Source organism: Cicer arietinum, chromosome 4, assembly GCF_000331145.2.
Source record: "Cicer arietinum cultivar CDC Frontier isolate Library 1 chromosome 4, Cicar.CDCFrontier_v2.0, whole genome shotgun sequence".
Classification (NCBI taxonomy): Eukaryota; Viridiplantae; Streptophyta; class Magnoliopsida; order Fabales; family Fabaceae; genus Cicer; species Cicer arietinum.
This window is the reverse complement of record NC_021163.2, coordinates 31,111,220-31,125,040: the sequence shown is the minus strand read 5'-3', so window position 1 is coordinate 31,125,040 and position 13,821 is coordinate 31,111,220. Positions and strand designations below refer to the sequence as shown.

General features: G+C 34.4%; 1 protein-coding gene and 1 non-coding gene across 2 annotated transcripts in view; both read right to left on the bottom strand.

Moving 5' to 3' along the window:
• The window catches only part of LOC140920027 (uncharacterized), a 9,565-nt gene extending 1,377 nt beyond the window's left edge, over positions 1-8,188 (bottom strand). The window contains exons 1-6 of the mRNA XM_073367338.1: positions 8,036-8,188; positions 7,746-7,955; positions 7,560-7,652; positions 7,354-7,470; positions 6,964-7,266; positions 3,979-4,019 (exon numbers count right to left, since the gene is read on the bottom strand). Of these exons, the coding sequence (XP_073223439.1) occupies positions 3,979-4,019; positions 6,964-7,266; positions 7,354-7,470; positions 7,560-7,652; positions 7,746-7,955; positions 8,036-8,149 (878 nt within the window). The 5' untranslated portion in view covers positions 8,150-8,188. The remainder of the gene's footprint in view (positions 1-3,978; positions 4,020-6,963; positions 7,267-7,353; positions 7,471-7,559; positions 7,653-7,745; positions 7,956-8,035) is intronic.
• On the bottom strand, positions 4,519-4,642 carry LOC113784058 (small nucleolar RNA SNORA69). Its single transcript, XR_003470089.1, has one exon. It is a non-coding gene; the product is annotated as a small nucleolar RNA SNORA69 (small nucleolar RNA).
• Positions 8,189-13,821: the final 5,633 nt, after the last annotated feature.

Sequence of the window (13,821 nt, the reverse complement as noted above, 5' to 3'; positions counted from 1 at the left end):
AGAGGATGATTACAACTTGTGTATTCTTAAGCTTCACCAAGCTTACAATCAGATTTCAAATATTTCCAAGTGTATCTCACGTGGAAATTACAATGTGATATGAGAGTGATTGATTTTAAATACTTTCTCAAAAGATTAACAAAGATCTAATGTAGGATTGTAGAAAGTATGAAGAGAGGATGAACGTTGCTTCTTAAAAGCTTTAAGATCCTTGATCTTTTTAATGCAATGTGTTGTGTCTTTGATGAGATGAGCTTGCTGCATTTTATAGAAGTCTTATAATGTTCATTTCATATGCCAAGCTTTTTATGACCGTTGGAAAATCCATTTTAGAAATGCCAAGGTTTTTCTTCATAATTACGAAAATGTCATTCAACTCCTTGGATAGATGCATTCCATGTTCAAGTACGAGGTAGCAGATTTTCTGGGTACTTGGGGCATGTGTTGTCCTTTTCTCTTTCCTTTCTTTAATGTTTGTAAGTTTATGTGAAGTCATTTTCGTTCTCCTTTCTTCAATGCCTTGTTAAAGCTTCACATGTGAACTTTTTCTCTTTCCTTCATTTAATGCTTGTAAGAACATGTGATGTCTTTTTCAATCCTTTCTTCAAGGCTTCACATGTGAAGTCCTTTTCTCTCTCCTTGCCTTAAGACATGTGATCATTTCATTTTTGACTTGTTTGTTGTTGCCTTTTTGAAGATTGACTTTATAATATTTTTAAATCACACAAGAGTGATCTTATAGGTCTACTTGTAGTCTTTGCCTATGATATGATGGGTTGCTTTCATAAAGTGTTGGGATGTTTTTCAAGATGTTGACTATAGACCCATCCTTGTGTAATCCTTCCTCGTACCTTTCTTTTGCCTCCTTACTACTTTTCTTCAAAAGCTTTTCTTTATTCATTCTTTAATAGTATTTTGCCTTTGTTGAACGAATCAAACAATTCATTCTTTAATAGTATTTTGCCTTTGTTGAATGAATCAAACAATTCATTCTTTAATACTATTTTGCCTTTGTTGAATGAATCAAACAATTCATTCTTTAATACTATTTTGCCTTTGTTGAATGAATCAAACAATTCATTCTTTAATACTATTTTGCCTTTGTTGAATGAATCAAACAATTCATTCTTTAATACTATTTTGCCTTTGTTGAATGAATCAAATAATTCATTCTTTAGTCGCACAAGAGTGTTTTCACCAACTCATGAGGCCATCCTCGGCATTTTCCATATTCAGCATTGAACCAAATTTTTTCTTCTTTTTGTCTTAATGATTAATAATCTGTTTTCCTTATATGGATACACTCAAAAGCATATATTAGTCATTAACCTCAATCATAATCTTTTAATTAATTTTGTTATCATTAAAACTATTTGAGAGAGATTTTGTCTCAACAAAAGGTTTGTGGGATCATTGCCTACTAAAAACAAGCCAAATACAAAAAGAACAAGCTAAAGCTATCACGCTTAGGAGTGGAAATGATGTCATTTCCGTGCCTAAAAAGGAAGGACAACTTGACACCAAAATGGAAAAAGGTACATTATAATGAGCTTTGTTCTAACAAAATCGAGGAAGACCACGAGTTAATCAGGGTAAGTATTCCATTCCCTCAAAGATTGAAAATTGTGGATAATGATAAGCAGTTTGCTAGATTCCTTGAGATTTTTAAAAGATTGCATATCAATATTACTTTTGTTGAAACTATTGTTCAAATGCCCAAGTATGCTAAATGTTTAGAAGAACTCATTTTTAATAAAAAGAAACTAGAGGACTTTGAGATGGTTAAGCTTAACAAGGAATGCTTTGCTATAATCTTGAAAACGTTGCCCTCTAAGCTTAAGGATCCTGTTATTTTTACCATTCCTTGTACTATCTTGAAAACGTTGCACTTTGTGATTTAGGAGCGACTCTTAATTTGACGCCTCTTCTTGTTTTTCAGGTAGTTCAGCTTACAAGAACCCTAATCGACTAACATTTCTCTATAGCTTGCTGACTGATCTATTATCTACCCTCGTGGGATAATAGAGGATGTGTTTGTAAAAGTGGATAAATTTATTTTTTTCCTACGGATATGGTTGTTTTAGAAACAGAGGAAGATGATGAAGTACCAATTATATTGGATAAACCCTTCTTGGCCACCGAAAAAACTTTGATCGATGTTCAGCTGGAAAAATTTACTTTCAGACTGGGTGATGAAGAGACTGAATTTAAAGTGTTTAATTCTTTTAAAAAAAACTCATTTTCATTTGTTTCTTGTAGCTTCATTGAGGCTAATAATATCAATGATAAGGTTAGTTATGACAATTTTGAGGCTTTCAAAAGGCAAAACCATTTGGAAAAATATCTTATTTCGATGGCCCTAACATAATGGTGGATGAAGATGAAATTAGAATTTTATCATCTCCTGAAACTCATTCACCACATGTAAAAAAGGAAAAATAATATAATCGATGATTAGAAAGTTAATAAGGAGTAATGCTTTAATGGTGAAATTTTCTATGGGAAAGCCGTCTGATTAATTCTTACGTTATCGTTAGGCTCGAAACGTTAAACAAACAAATGTTTTGCAAGAGACAAACTGTAGTTATTTTATATTTTATTCTAGTTTAAATTTATTATTTTTGTTGATTATTTTTATTTTTAGAAAATAAAAGCTTTAACAACAATCTCTTTCAAAGAATTCATTTTTACTTTCTCTCTTTTATTTATTCATTTAGTCTACTCTAATATTCTTCCTTGAGGACCGTGCTTATTGCTATTGTGGAGGGAGAAGATAAATTTTGATGTTTGACCTCTTGTAGTGTTTTTTATGGTTCTTTGTTGGCTTGTTTTACTTAAATCATGTGTTTGAAGTTTATCCTATAAGTCATTATTGCATTTGATTTTTGAGCAAGGCCTAATGATGATCATATTGTTATGGCTAAATTGAAAGTTTGAAATTATGTGTGCTAGATAAAGAGGTTCCTTAGTTTTGACACAATTACTTTCTATTGTGAATAAGTTAAGGAGTCTTCAGATGGACAAAAATTAAAATAGTTAAGCCTAATTTGAAGTAAAATAAATCCTTAACATAGGGGTGTAAGTGGACAAAATAAATCCAATCAAACCGAACATCCAAACCAACCCAAACATTACCCGTTATTTTTGGTGCGGGTAAAAAATCAAACCAATGTAAACCAAAGATTATTGGTTTGGGTATTAGAATTTAGTTTTAAAAAACCAATAAAAACCGAAACAAACCAACACTATTCATATTTTTATATATTTACTTTTTAGATAAAAATCTAACCCAATAAGACAATTTTTTTTATACAACAATCAGACTCATCACCCATTAAGCTTAATTGCAAACCCTAGTGATATCCTCACACACACACAATCACACTCTACCACAACAAATTCTCATTCATTCACTCTCACTAGTATCAATAGTATTGTATCATCCTCCTCTGTTCTCACCTCGCCGCCCACCGTCCACTTGTTGAAATTGTGCCGCCCACCTCACGGCTTTTCACCTAGCTCTTTGTTTCTCTCCTCGTCGCCACAACCCACAACCGTTTCTCTCCTCGCTCTCTGTTTCTCTCACAACTCCTTCATTTTTCCTCTCTTGACTGTTTCTCTCCGTTGTGACCTCCTCTCCGTTTCTTTATATCGGTATTTTTTCTCACAATTTGTTTCTTTCTATTGAGCTAACAAAGTTTATTAGACTTAAACTACTGCTTATGTAAATGAATATAGGAATACAAATCTATCACTAATTATTGAACACATGTGTTTAAGTTTAGAAATAATTACTTGTGTGTTTAATATAGTCCATTTTCATAAAACTACTTTTAAATTATTAGATGTATTAACTATATTTTTATAAAAATACTCCTTGTTAAATGGATTTATTAGATCACTCCTAAATAAAAATTGCTTATGTGTTTAATATTAGCAATTACTTATGTGTTTAATTTTAGACTTCTTTAAACATACAGGCTAATAGACAATTGTAAATAACCAACAAGTAAAAACCACTGTAGCATGATTACATATTAATAAATTAAGTTGTGTTATAGATAATTGAATTGAAACACATAATAGCTACGTCAACCTCTTCTTTGACCTGATGGTTTCGTTTGATGTTATAAGTGTTGCTTCACTATGTTGTCTTGCGTTCAAATCATATCCCAAGCACATTATGAATTAGCTCTTGATACTCTGATGATATAAGAGGATCAAAGAGTAATTTGGTTTTTCATTCTATTCTGTCTTTGTTTATTTTTTATCTTTGAACTTTGTGAATGAACTTGAATTTGGGATTCACTACGCGAAAAAACGGATTTTACAGCGCTTTTTTTAAGTCATTTACAGCGCTTTTTCAAAAAAATAAGCGCTGTGGAAACAAGCGCTGTAAATGATACAACAGCGCTTTTAAAAAAGCGCTATAAAACATGTAAATACAACGCGCGCTTGTTATGTACATTTTACAGCGCTTCTTCACAAAAAGCGTTGTAATATGCACCCCATTATATGAGTTATGGGTGTGCATTTTACAGCGCTTTCTCAACAAAGCGCTCTAAAATGCACACCCATAACTCATATATGGGTGGGCATATTACAGCGCTTTCTCACAAAAGCGCTGTAATATGCCCACCCATAATTTCATATATGGGTGTGCATATTATAGCGCTTTCTCAAAAAAGTGCTGTAAAATGCCCAACCATAATTTCATATTATGGGTCTGCATTTTACAGCGCTTTCTCAAAAAAGCGCTGTAAAATGCCCATTAATAGGGCTGCCAAACTACAAAGGCTGGAGGGTAATAAAGCTGCAAAACTTGCAGCAACAAAAAATCTGGATCGGGGAAAATCGGTCGCTGCTGCTGCTGCTCCTAATAAAAGTCAGCCACGCCTTGGTAAATACGGGGCGTGTCTTGACATCCAAATAAAAAGGAACATGGGCAGCAGCAACGATTCGCCCATTGTACAAATGAATCAAGACATCTTTGGAGATGAGTATATTGAGTACCTCGAAAAGGAGCAAATGTACGATCTTCTCGAACATAAGGAGCTGAGTGTTACTGTAATCAGCTTGTACATAAGGTAAAAAATACTTTTAATTGCATTTATTTGTAATTAATTAAATGTATTGGTAATTAATCTAGTTTAAAATTTTCATTGAAGGTTTTTGTACGAGAAGGTCGTGTGCACGAGGAAACTGTCAAATAAATACTCATTCTTGTCTCCGCATAAGATGTCGATGTTCAAACTCGATCCAGACAATGTAAAACACTACATTGTAGATATGTTTTTAAGAAATAAAGAAAGTGATAAATTGTTCTTGGCACCATATAATTCAGGGTACGTAATTTTATCTTTTTTAATTGATGAGAATTTAATTTATTAGTTGTCTATAAACAAAATTGCTTAACCAATTTTTTGTTGTTGTAGGGCACATTGGGTGCTATTTGCAATCAATGCGGTCTCTGAAGTGATATACTATTTGGATCCCGTGCACGGCGATTACACCAATCACCCCGGAATAAAGAATATGCTCGACACGTAAGTAATATTCATTTATTTCTTACATATATATATTTATATATATATATATATAAATATATATATGTAAGAAATAAATGAATATTACTTACGTGTCGAGCATATTCTTTATTCCGGGGTGATTGGTGTAATCGCCGTGCACGGGATCCAAATAGTATATCACTTCAGAGACCGCATTGATTGCAAATAGCACCCAATGTGCCCTACAACAACAAAAAATTGGTTAAGCAATTTTGTTTATAGACAACTAATAAATTAAATTCTCATCAATTAAAAAAGATAAAATTACGTACCCTGAATTATATGGTGCCAAGAACAATTTATCACTTTCTTTATTTCTTAAAAACATATCTACAATGTAGTGTTTTACATTGTCTGGATCGAGTTTGAACATCGACATCTTATGCGGAGACAAGAATGAGTATTTATTTGACAGTTTCCTCGTGCACACGACCTTCTCGTACAAAAACCTTCAATGAAAATTTTAAACTAGATTAATTACCAATACATTTAATTAATTACAAATAAATGCAATTAAAAGTATTTTTTACCTTATGTACAAGCTGATTACAGTAACACTCAGCTCCTTATGTTCGAGAAGATCGTACATTTGCTCCTTTTCGAGGTATTCAATATACTCATCTCCAAAGATGTCTTGATTCATTTGTACAATGGGCGAATCGTTGCTGCTGCCCATGTTCCTTTTTATTTGGATGTCAAGACACGCCCCGTATTTACCAAGGCGTGGCTGACTTTTATTAGGAGCAGCAGCAGCAGCGACCGATTTTCCCCGATCCAGATTTTTTGTTGCTGCAAGTTTTGCAGCTTTATTACCCTCCAGCCTTTGTAGTTTGGCAGCCCTATTAACCTCCAATTTTTGAGGTCTGCTGCCTTTTTTTGGCTGTAGGGGTGGTTTATTTATTTGGACCTACAAAAATGAGGTAAAATGTTAGTTTATTGAATCTGAAAAAATAAAAAACCTTAGGCAATAAATGTGACAAACCTTTTCGGGAGATGTAACTGATTTGTCCTTGGGAATCTTTTTTTCGAGGGCAACAAGGTGTGTGGGCCATGCCACGTAACTGCCAATAGCGTCGCTTAAGAACTTCATATCTCCATCGTTGTCCGGTATGGGCAACGGTGCAGTTGGTTCGAAAGCAACCGTAGGCGATACTTTGACATGGCCCGCGGGGATCGGAATATTGTGCAATACTTCTCCCGAAGTATTGTGCAATATTCCTTTTCCCACCTTCCGTTGAGTCGGCGAGGACAAGTATAGGACACATGTAGTGACACCCTACATCAATAGTTAAAACATAAGTACAGTTAATATATAAGTTTGTTTAATACATAAGTAATTACATAAGCAAGTAAGTAGTAAGTAATTAATTACCTCGGGAATACTCTTCAAACCGACGTTGCAACTCCCGGTTTCACTCTCCATTTGTATTTCAGGTTGGAGCTGAACCGGAAGTTGCTTGTCTTTATTCGTATTCACCAAGAGTGCCACTTGCTCCGATAAGATTCTGAGCTTCTCTAATACTTCCTCGTTGGAAGGTTTTTGGCGCTTCTCTTGAGGAAAAAAGCTTTTGGGAGTTACGCCAAATCCTTTCCCCCTCACTCGACCGGAATACTCAGGGACATTAAACACTTTCCCAAGAATGTCCCTGCACGTATCCTTGTTGCCCTCTTGAGTTTCAGAACTTTGTTCAATAGTTTCCTAAAATACATGTAACATTAAAAAGATAAGTTCAATAGCATTTTTAAAATACAATATTAAAAAATATTAAAGTGATAATATACTTACACAAAGTTCTACAACTTTCTTGACATTTTCATTATCAACCACTCCTTCTTTGTTAACACGCGCTTCCTTCCATAAGATATGACGACCCAAGGGTTGATCGGCTTGGGTGTCTTTTCTCTATTCGTTAAAATCATAAACAAAATAATACAAATTAGTTACACACTATAGTTTATAATACAAATTACAAGTGATGTTTAATTACTTACAATTTTTTGTTCAAGGCGTGCATATCCCATACGTGATTTCTTGTATGGGTGTTTTGGGTTGCTTGCCCGTTCGCGATTTGCCGTACTAATATTCTATATAAAAAAAAAATTGCAATTGTGTAAAAATTTAAAATACGCTACGAATATGAATAATAAAACACAAATGCTAATAAATTAATAACTTACGACAAACGCCGGGTCAGAACGTTTGGAAACAAATGCACTCCATTCATCCTTTGATATATAATGTTGATATATCTTTGGAGGTTCAGCATTTGTGTTTCCTTCTCTATCTTTTAGATAGAAATTTGAGAGATGGGATCTAAATCCACGATGGATTTTCCCAGCAACTCTCAAAACATATGACTTTCGTTCCTCATCAAGAACAAAAGTGGTCTGCAATGAAAACAATTATAAGTAATGTATTTTACAGAAAAAAAATTATAAATGACAAAAGAGTAGATCAAAATATTTACTTGAATGTCATTCCAGATGATATCTTTGGCATCCTTCAACGCCTTATCTCTCCAGTTGTCTATTGTTATTGGGACATTTTGACGAACAACAGCCCCAATGTAGCTTACAAACATGGAGCTGTTGGGGTCAACTGGCTGACCACTCTCGTTCCAGCCAACCTAATAAACTCATATAGTAAGTACATGCCCTAAACCCTAAAAAAAGATAAAAAAACACACAGCAAACAGAGTATATATAGTATACCTCAAATTTAATGCCACTGCTCCGTGCTTTAATCACCCTTTGCATGATAGTTGCACCACGTTTGACTTCTTTTTCGTAAGTCTTAGAGGTGCCAACTTCTTCATTTTGAACTTCTAAATCTTTGTTTGTATCCATTTAACTACAACAAGTTCAACATGCACTTTAGTATAACATCAACAAGCTCAACATGCATCATGCATTATTATAAACAAACTCAACATGTATCAGTATATCTTTAAAAAGCTCAACATGCATTTTAATGATTACAAAAAATTTATAACATCAATACCTGAATAATGGTTCGAAGAAAGATGAAATCTAAAGAAAAGGGTTCGAAGAAAGATGAAATGTAAAGAAAAGAGGGAACGCAGAAAGTTCACAGAAATATGGTTCAAAGAAATAGGATATTGAAGAAATACGTAATGAGGGTTACGTATTTCAATGAAAATATATTGTGTGAAATGGGAGAGATGATCTTGGATGGAAATAAGGTTCGAAACGAAGGAGATGATCGTGGAAATAAGGTTCGTAATAGACGGGATGATAGGGTTTGTAAAAGAAGAGAAGAACGATGAAGGTTGAGATGATAGTGAAGTTTACGTAATGAAGAGGAAACTGAAGAGGTAACTGTTATATATACGTAACACTTTTACAGCGCTTTTTATAAGCCTTTTACAACGCTTATTTTGTAAAGCGCTCTAAAAGGCTTCTTTAGTTAAATTTTTAAAAGGCTCTTTTACAGCGCTTTTCCCAAAAAGCGCTGTAAAAGACCTCCGTGTGTTATTATGTTATTTGAATGCCTTTTACGCCTTTTACAGCGCTTTTGTCAAATAAGCGCTGTAAAAGACCTCCGTGTGTTATTATGTTATTTGAATGCCTTTTACGCCTTTTACAGCGCTTTTGTCAAATAAGCGCTGTAAAAGACCTCCGTGTGTTATTATGTTATTTGAATGCCTTTTACGCCTTTTACAGCGCTTTTCCCAAATAAGCGCTGTAAAAGACCTCCGTGTGTTATTATGTTATTTGAATGCCTTTTACAGCGCTTTCACACATAAGTGCTCTAAAAGGCTTCTTTAGTTAAATTTTTAAAAGGCTCTTTTACAGCGCTTTTTTCAAATAAGCGCTGTAAAAGACTTCTCTGTGTTATTATGTTATTTGAATGTCTTTTACAGCGCTTTTACACATAAGCGCTCTAAAATATCTCTTTATGTTAATTTTAAGAGACTCTTTTACAACGCTTTTCCCAAATAAGCGCTGTAAAAGACCTCCGTGTGTTATTATGTTATATGAATGTTTTTTAAAGCCTTTTACAGCGCTTTTCCACATAAGCGCTCTAAAATGTCTCTTTAGGTTAATTTTAGAAGGCTCTTTTACAGCGCTTTTTCCAAATAAGCGCTGTTAAAAGGCCTTATTGTTTTTGTGTTTTGTTATGTTATTTTTTAAACAAGCTCAACATGCAAACCCACATAGCAGTAACTGGTCACCACAAAAATCCCTTCCTCTTCACCAAACTCTTCTCCTTTTATGCATCTTCTTCACAAACATCAAAGCTTACTCTTTCACAATTCAATCTCCACCTCAATACCCTATTTATCTCTTTACATTCTCTTTCCTTCTTAAATCGAAACTTAATTGGTATTCAGGATCATTGCCATGTTGCGAAAAATGGGTTTGTGTCTGGTGTTTTTGGGGATTCCCATGATGCGTACAAGGTGTTTGAAGAAATGGGTTTGTGTCTGATGTTTTTTGGATTCCCATGATGCGTACAAGGTTTTTGAAGAAATGGGTTTGTGTCTGATGTTTTTTGGATTCCCATGATGCGTACAAGGTTTTTGAAGAAATGGGTTTGTGTCTGATGTTTTTTGGATTCCCATGATGCGTACAAGGTTTTTGAAGAAATGGGTTTGTGTCTGATGTTTTTTGAATCCCATGATGCGTACAAGGTGTTTGAAGAAATTAGGTGTCTGATGAATATTATTTTTAAAGCCATTTTACAGCGCTTTGGCAAACAAGCGCTGTAAAATGTCTTTTTTACTCACTTTCAAAAGAGTCGTTTACAGCGCTTTGTGTGAAAAGCGCTGTAAAAGGTATAAAACACTCATTATTTTATTTTTAAAAGGATCTTTTACAGCGCTTTTTAAGATAAGCGCTGTAAAATGTCTCTTTATTTTATTTTTGTGTTTGGTTTATTTGGGTTGGGATGACATTAAAAACATTTTTATCATTGTTTATTGGATTAAAAATATTGTTATCATTGTCTTTATCACAATACTTTAGGAGATGATGAATTATTAGAAATGAGAACTTCTGAAGAATCTATATATATATGCACTGAGCAAAAGAGAATCTCTCTATTCAGTTCAGTTCAGTTCATGTAAATTACTAATTTATATTCAGTTCAGTTCATGTAAATCAAGCTAAATATAAAACACTCATTGTTACATGAACTTGGTATAAAACACTCAAATCAAGCTAAATATAAGCAGAAAATAAATTAATCAGAACTTAGTATAAAACACTCAATTCAGATTACATGCATATTTACAATAACACAGTTCAGATTACATGCATAGCTTATATAAAACAATTAAACATATACATTAAGATGCCCTTCTTCTTTTCCTGGTGACATTCACATTTGTTTGTCCATTTACAATACGAAACGATGGATTAATCCAAATTCCCTCATCATGATCATCTCTAAGATATAAACCATCATCAGTTGAATCAATTTCATGTGGTTGTTGTGATGTTGCAAATAAAAGATCATTACCAACATCTTCATCATTATTGTTATCATCACTTATTTTATTGGTCGATAGGACAACAGACCATTTATCATTAGAAGGATCAGTGACATAAAACACTTGTTGAGCTTGCGACGCTAAAATAAAAGGCTCGTCTTTGTATCCCACCCTATTAAAATCGACAAGCAAGAATCCTGACTCATCAATCCGAACGCCATTATTATTATCGACCCACTTGCAACCAAATATGGGAACACGAAACATTGTGTAGTCTAACTCCCATATGCGCTCGATAACCCCAAAATATGATAGATTTGCATATATTGGGTTTTTGTCTTTTGCACTTGAGACATGCATCGCTTCAGCTACGAGAGTGACTCCACTATTTTGCATAGTGGTCTGATCATCTTGTTCTTTGGTATAAAATGTGTAGCCGTTAATAACATAACCAGTGTAAGAAAAGACATGTAAGCTCGGACCATTTGCTAGCCACCTCAATCTATTTGAAATTGATCCGGGGTCTATATCAAATTTTGACATTATGTGATTTTTTAACCATGTTACAAAACTTCGATTGTGCTCTCGAGTTATCCAATTTTGATTCCTATTCATGTTCAAACGAGATAACTGATCAATGTGTATTGTAACATACGGTTGAACCTCATCATCATTGTGCAGAACATACAATTGTGCCTGCTCCCATTCTGTCCTTGATATAGTCAGTAGTCTCCTTCCAGTTATCCCTTCTCCTGATAGTCTTCCCGAATGACGAGACATGGGAAGCCCTATGGATTCAACATTGGACAGATATTCAGTACAAAATTCAGCAGCCTCTTCAACAATGTATCGTTCAGCAATACAACCTTCTGGTCGACTTCTACTTTTTACGTACCCTTTTAATATTTTCATATATCGTTCTATCGGATACATCCATCTCATATAAGCTGGCCCACAAAGTTGTGTCTCCTTAACCAGATGAACAGTAAGGTGAACCATTATATCAAAAAACGATGGTGGGAAATACATTTCAAGCTCACACAAAGTAACAACAATTTCCCTCTGCAATGTCGGTAATTTCTGAGGGTCGATCACTTTACTACAAATTTCCCTGAAGAAGAAACATAATCTAGTTAAGGCTAGTCGAACTTTTTCAGGTAAAATGGAACGTATACCTATTGGTAGCAAATGCTCCATTATAATATGACAATCATGGGTCTTCAAACCTTTTAACTTGAGGTCTTTCATACAAACCAAATTTTTAATGTTCGAAGAGTATCCTTCTGGAACTTTAACTTCGTGTAGAAATTTACATAAAACAATTTTTTCCTTTCTAGATAGAGTATGAGCGGCTGGAGGTAGATATGTGCGATTTCCTTTCTTTACTGGAGCCAGTTCATTTCTTATTCCCATATCGACCAAGTCCAATCTTGCATTGACGCCATCTTTAGACTTTCCTGGAACATTGAGTAACGTACCAATAACACTTTCAAATACATTTTTTTCAATATGCATCACATCGAGGAAATGTCTTACATACAATGACTTCCAATATGGCAATTCAAAGAAAATTGACTTTTTCTTCCACCCAGTTTTCACCAGCTCTCCCGCAAAAGGTTTGCCAAATTTATTGGTCAAACCTTGTACTTTTTCAAGTATTTGATATCCAGTCGGTGCTAAAGGAGCTTTACCTTCCTCTGATTTTCCATTGAATGCATTTCTCCACCCACGATACTGATGACTATAAGGTAAAAATCTACGATGTCCAAGAAACACATTCTTCTTACAATGTTTCAACCGCATCCAATTTGTACTCTCTTCACATATAGGACATGCACACTGACCTTTAATGCTATATCCTGATAAATTACCATATGCTGGAAAATCATTAATTGTGCCGAACAACATAGCCCTCAAATTGAAACACTTTTTCCTATACCCATCATAAACTTCCACACCTGTCTCCCACAGAATTTTTAAATCTTCAATTAAAGGAGTCAAGTATACGTCGATATCATTCCCCGGTTGTTTGGGTCCAGAAATTAACAGAGACAACATCATAAACTTACGCTTCATACATAACCATGGAGGTAGGTTATATATTACCAAAATCACAGGCCACGTGCTATGTGAGATGCTTTGAAGACCATGTGGATTCATTCCATCAGTAGAAAGTGCAAGTCTTAGATTTCTTGACTCTATCCCGAATTCAGGATACTCGTGATCAATTTTTGCCCATTGTGGGGAATCTGCAGGGTGTCGAAACATTCCATCTCTAATTCTTTCATCTGCATGCCATGTCAAGTGTTTTGAATCTTCTTCACTGCGATACATGCGCCTAAATCTTGGTATTATAGGAAAATACCACACGACTTTTGCTGGAGTAGATTCTTTCTTCTTATATCGAGAGACATTGCATTTCGGACACGCCTTAAGTAGTTCATATTCGTTTCGAAATAAAATGCAATCGTTAGGACACGCATGAATCCTTTCGTAACTCATTCCAATAGAACACAAAATCCGTTTAGCCTCGTAGGTTCGACTGGGAAGTTCATTATCATCTGGCAACATATCTTTTATGAGTGTTAATAATTCCGTAAAGCTTTTATCAGACCATCCATTACTCGCTTTTAAGTTGTACAACTTTAATATCGCTGACAGTCTTGTGAATTTAGTACAACCATTATATAATTCTTTCTCTGCATCACTCAACAAACTTTCAAACATTTTAGGACAATCTCGAAGATCTTCTTCAACTGCTTTTGCAATCTCATCAACTCGGTCCGGCTCATATGTAT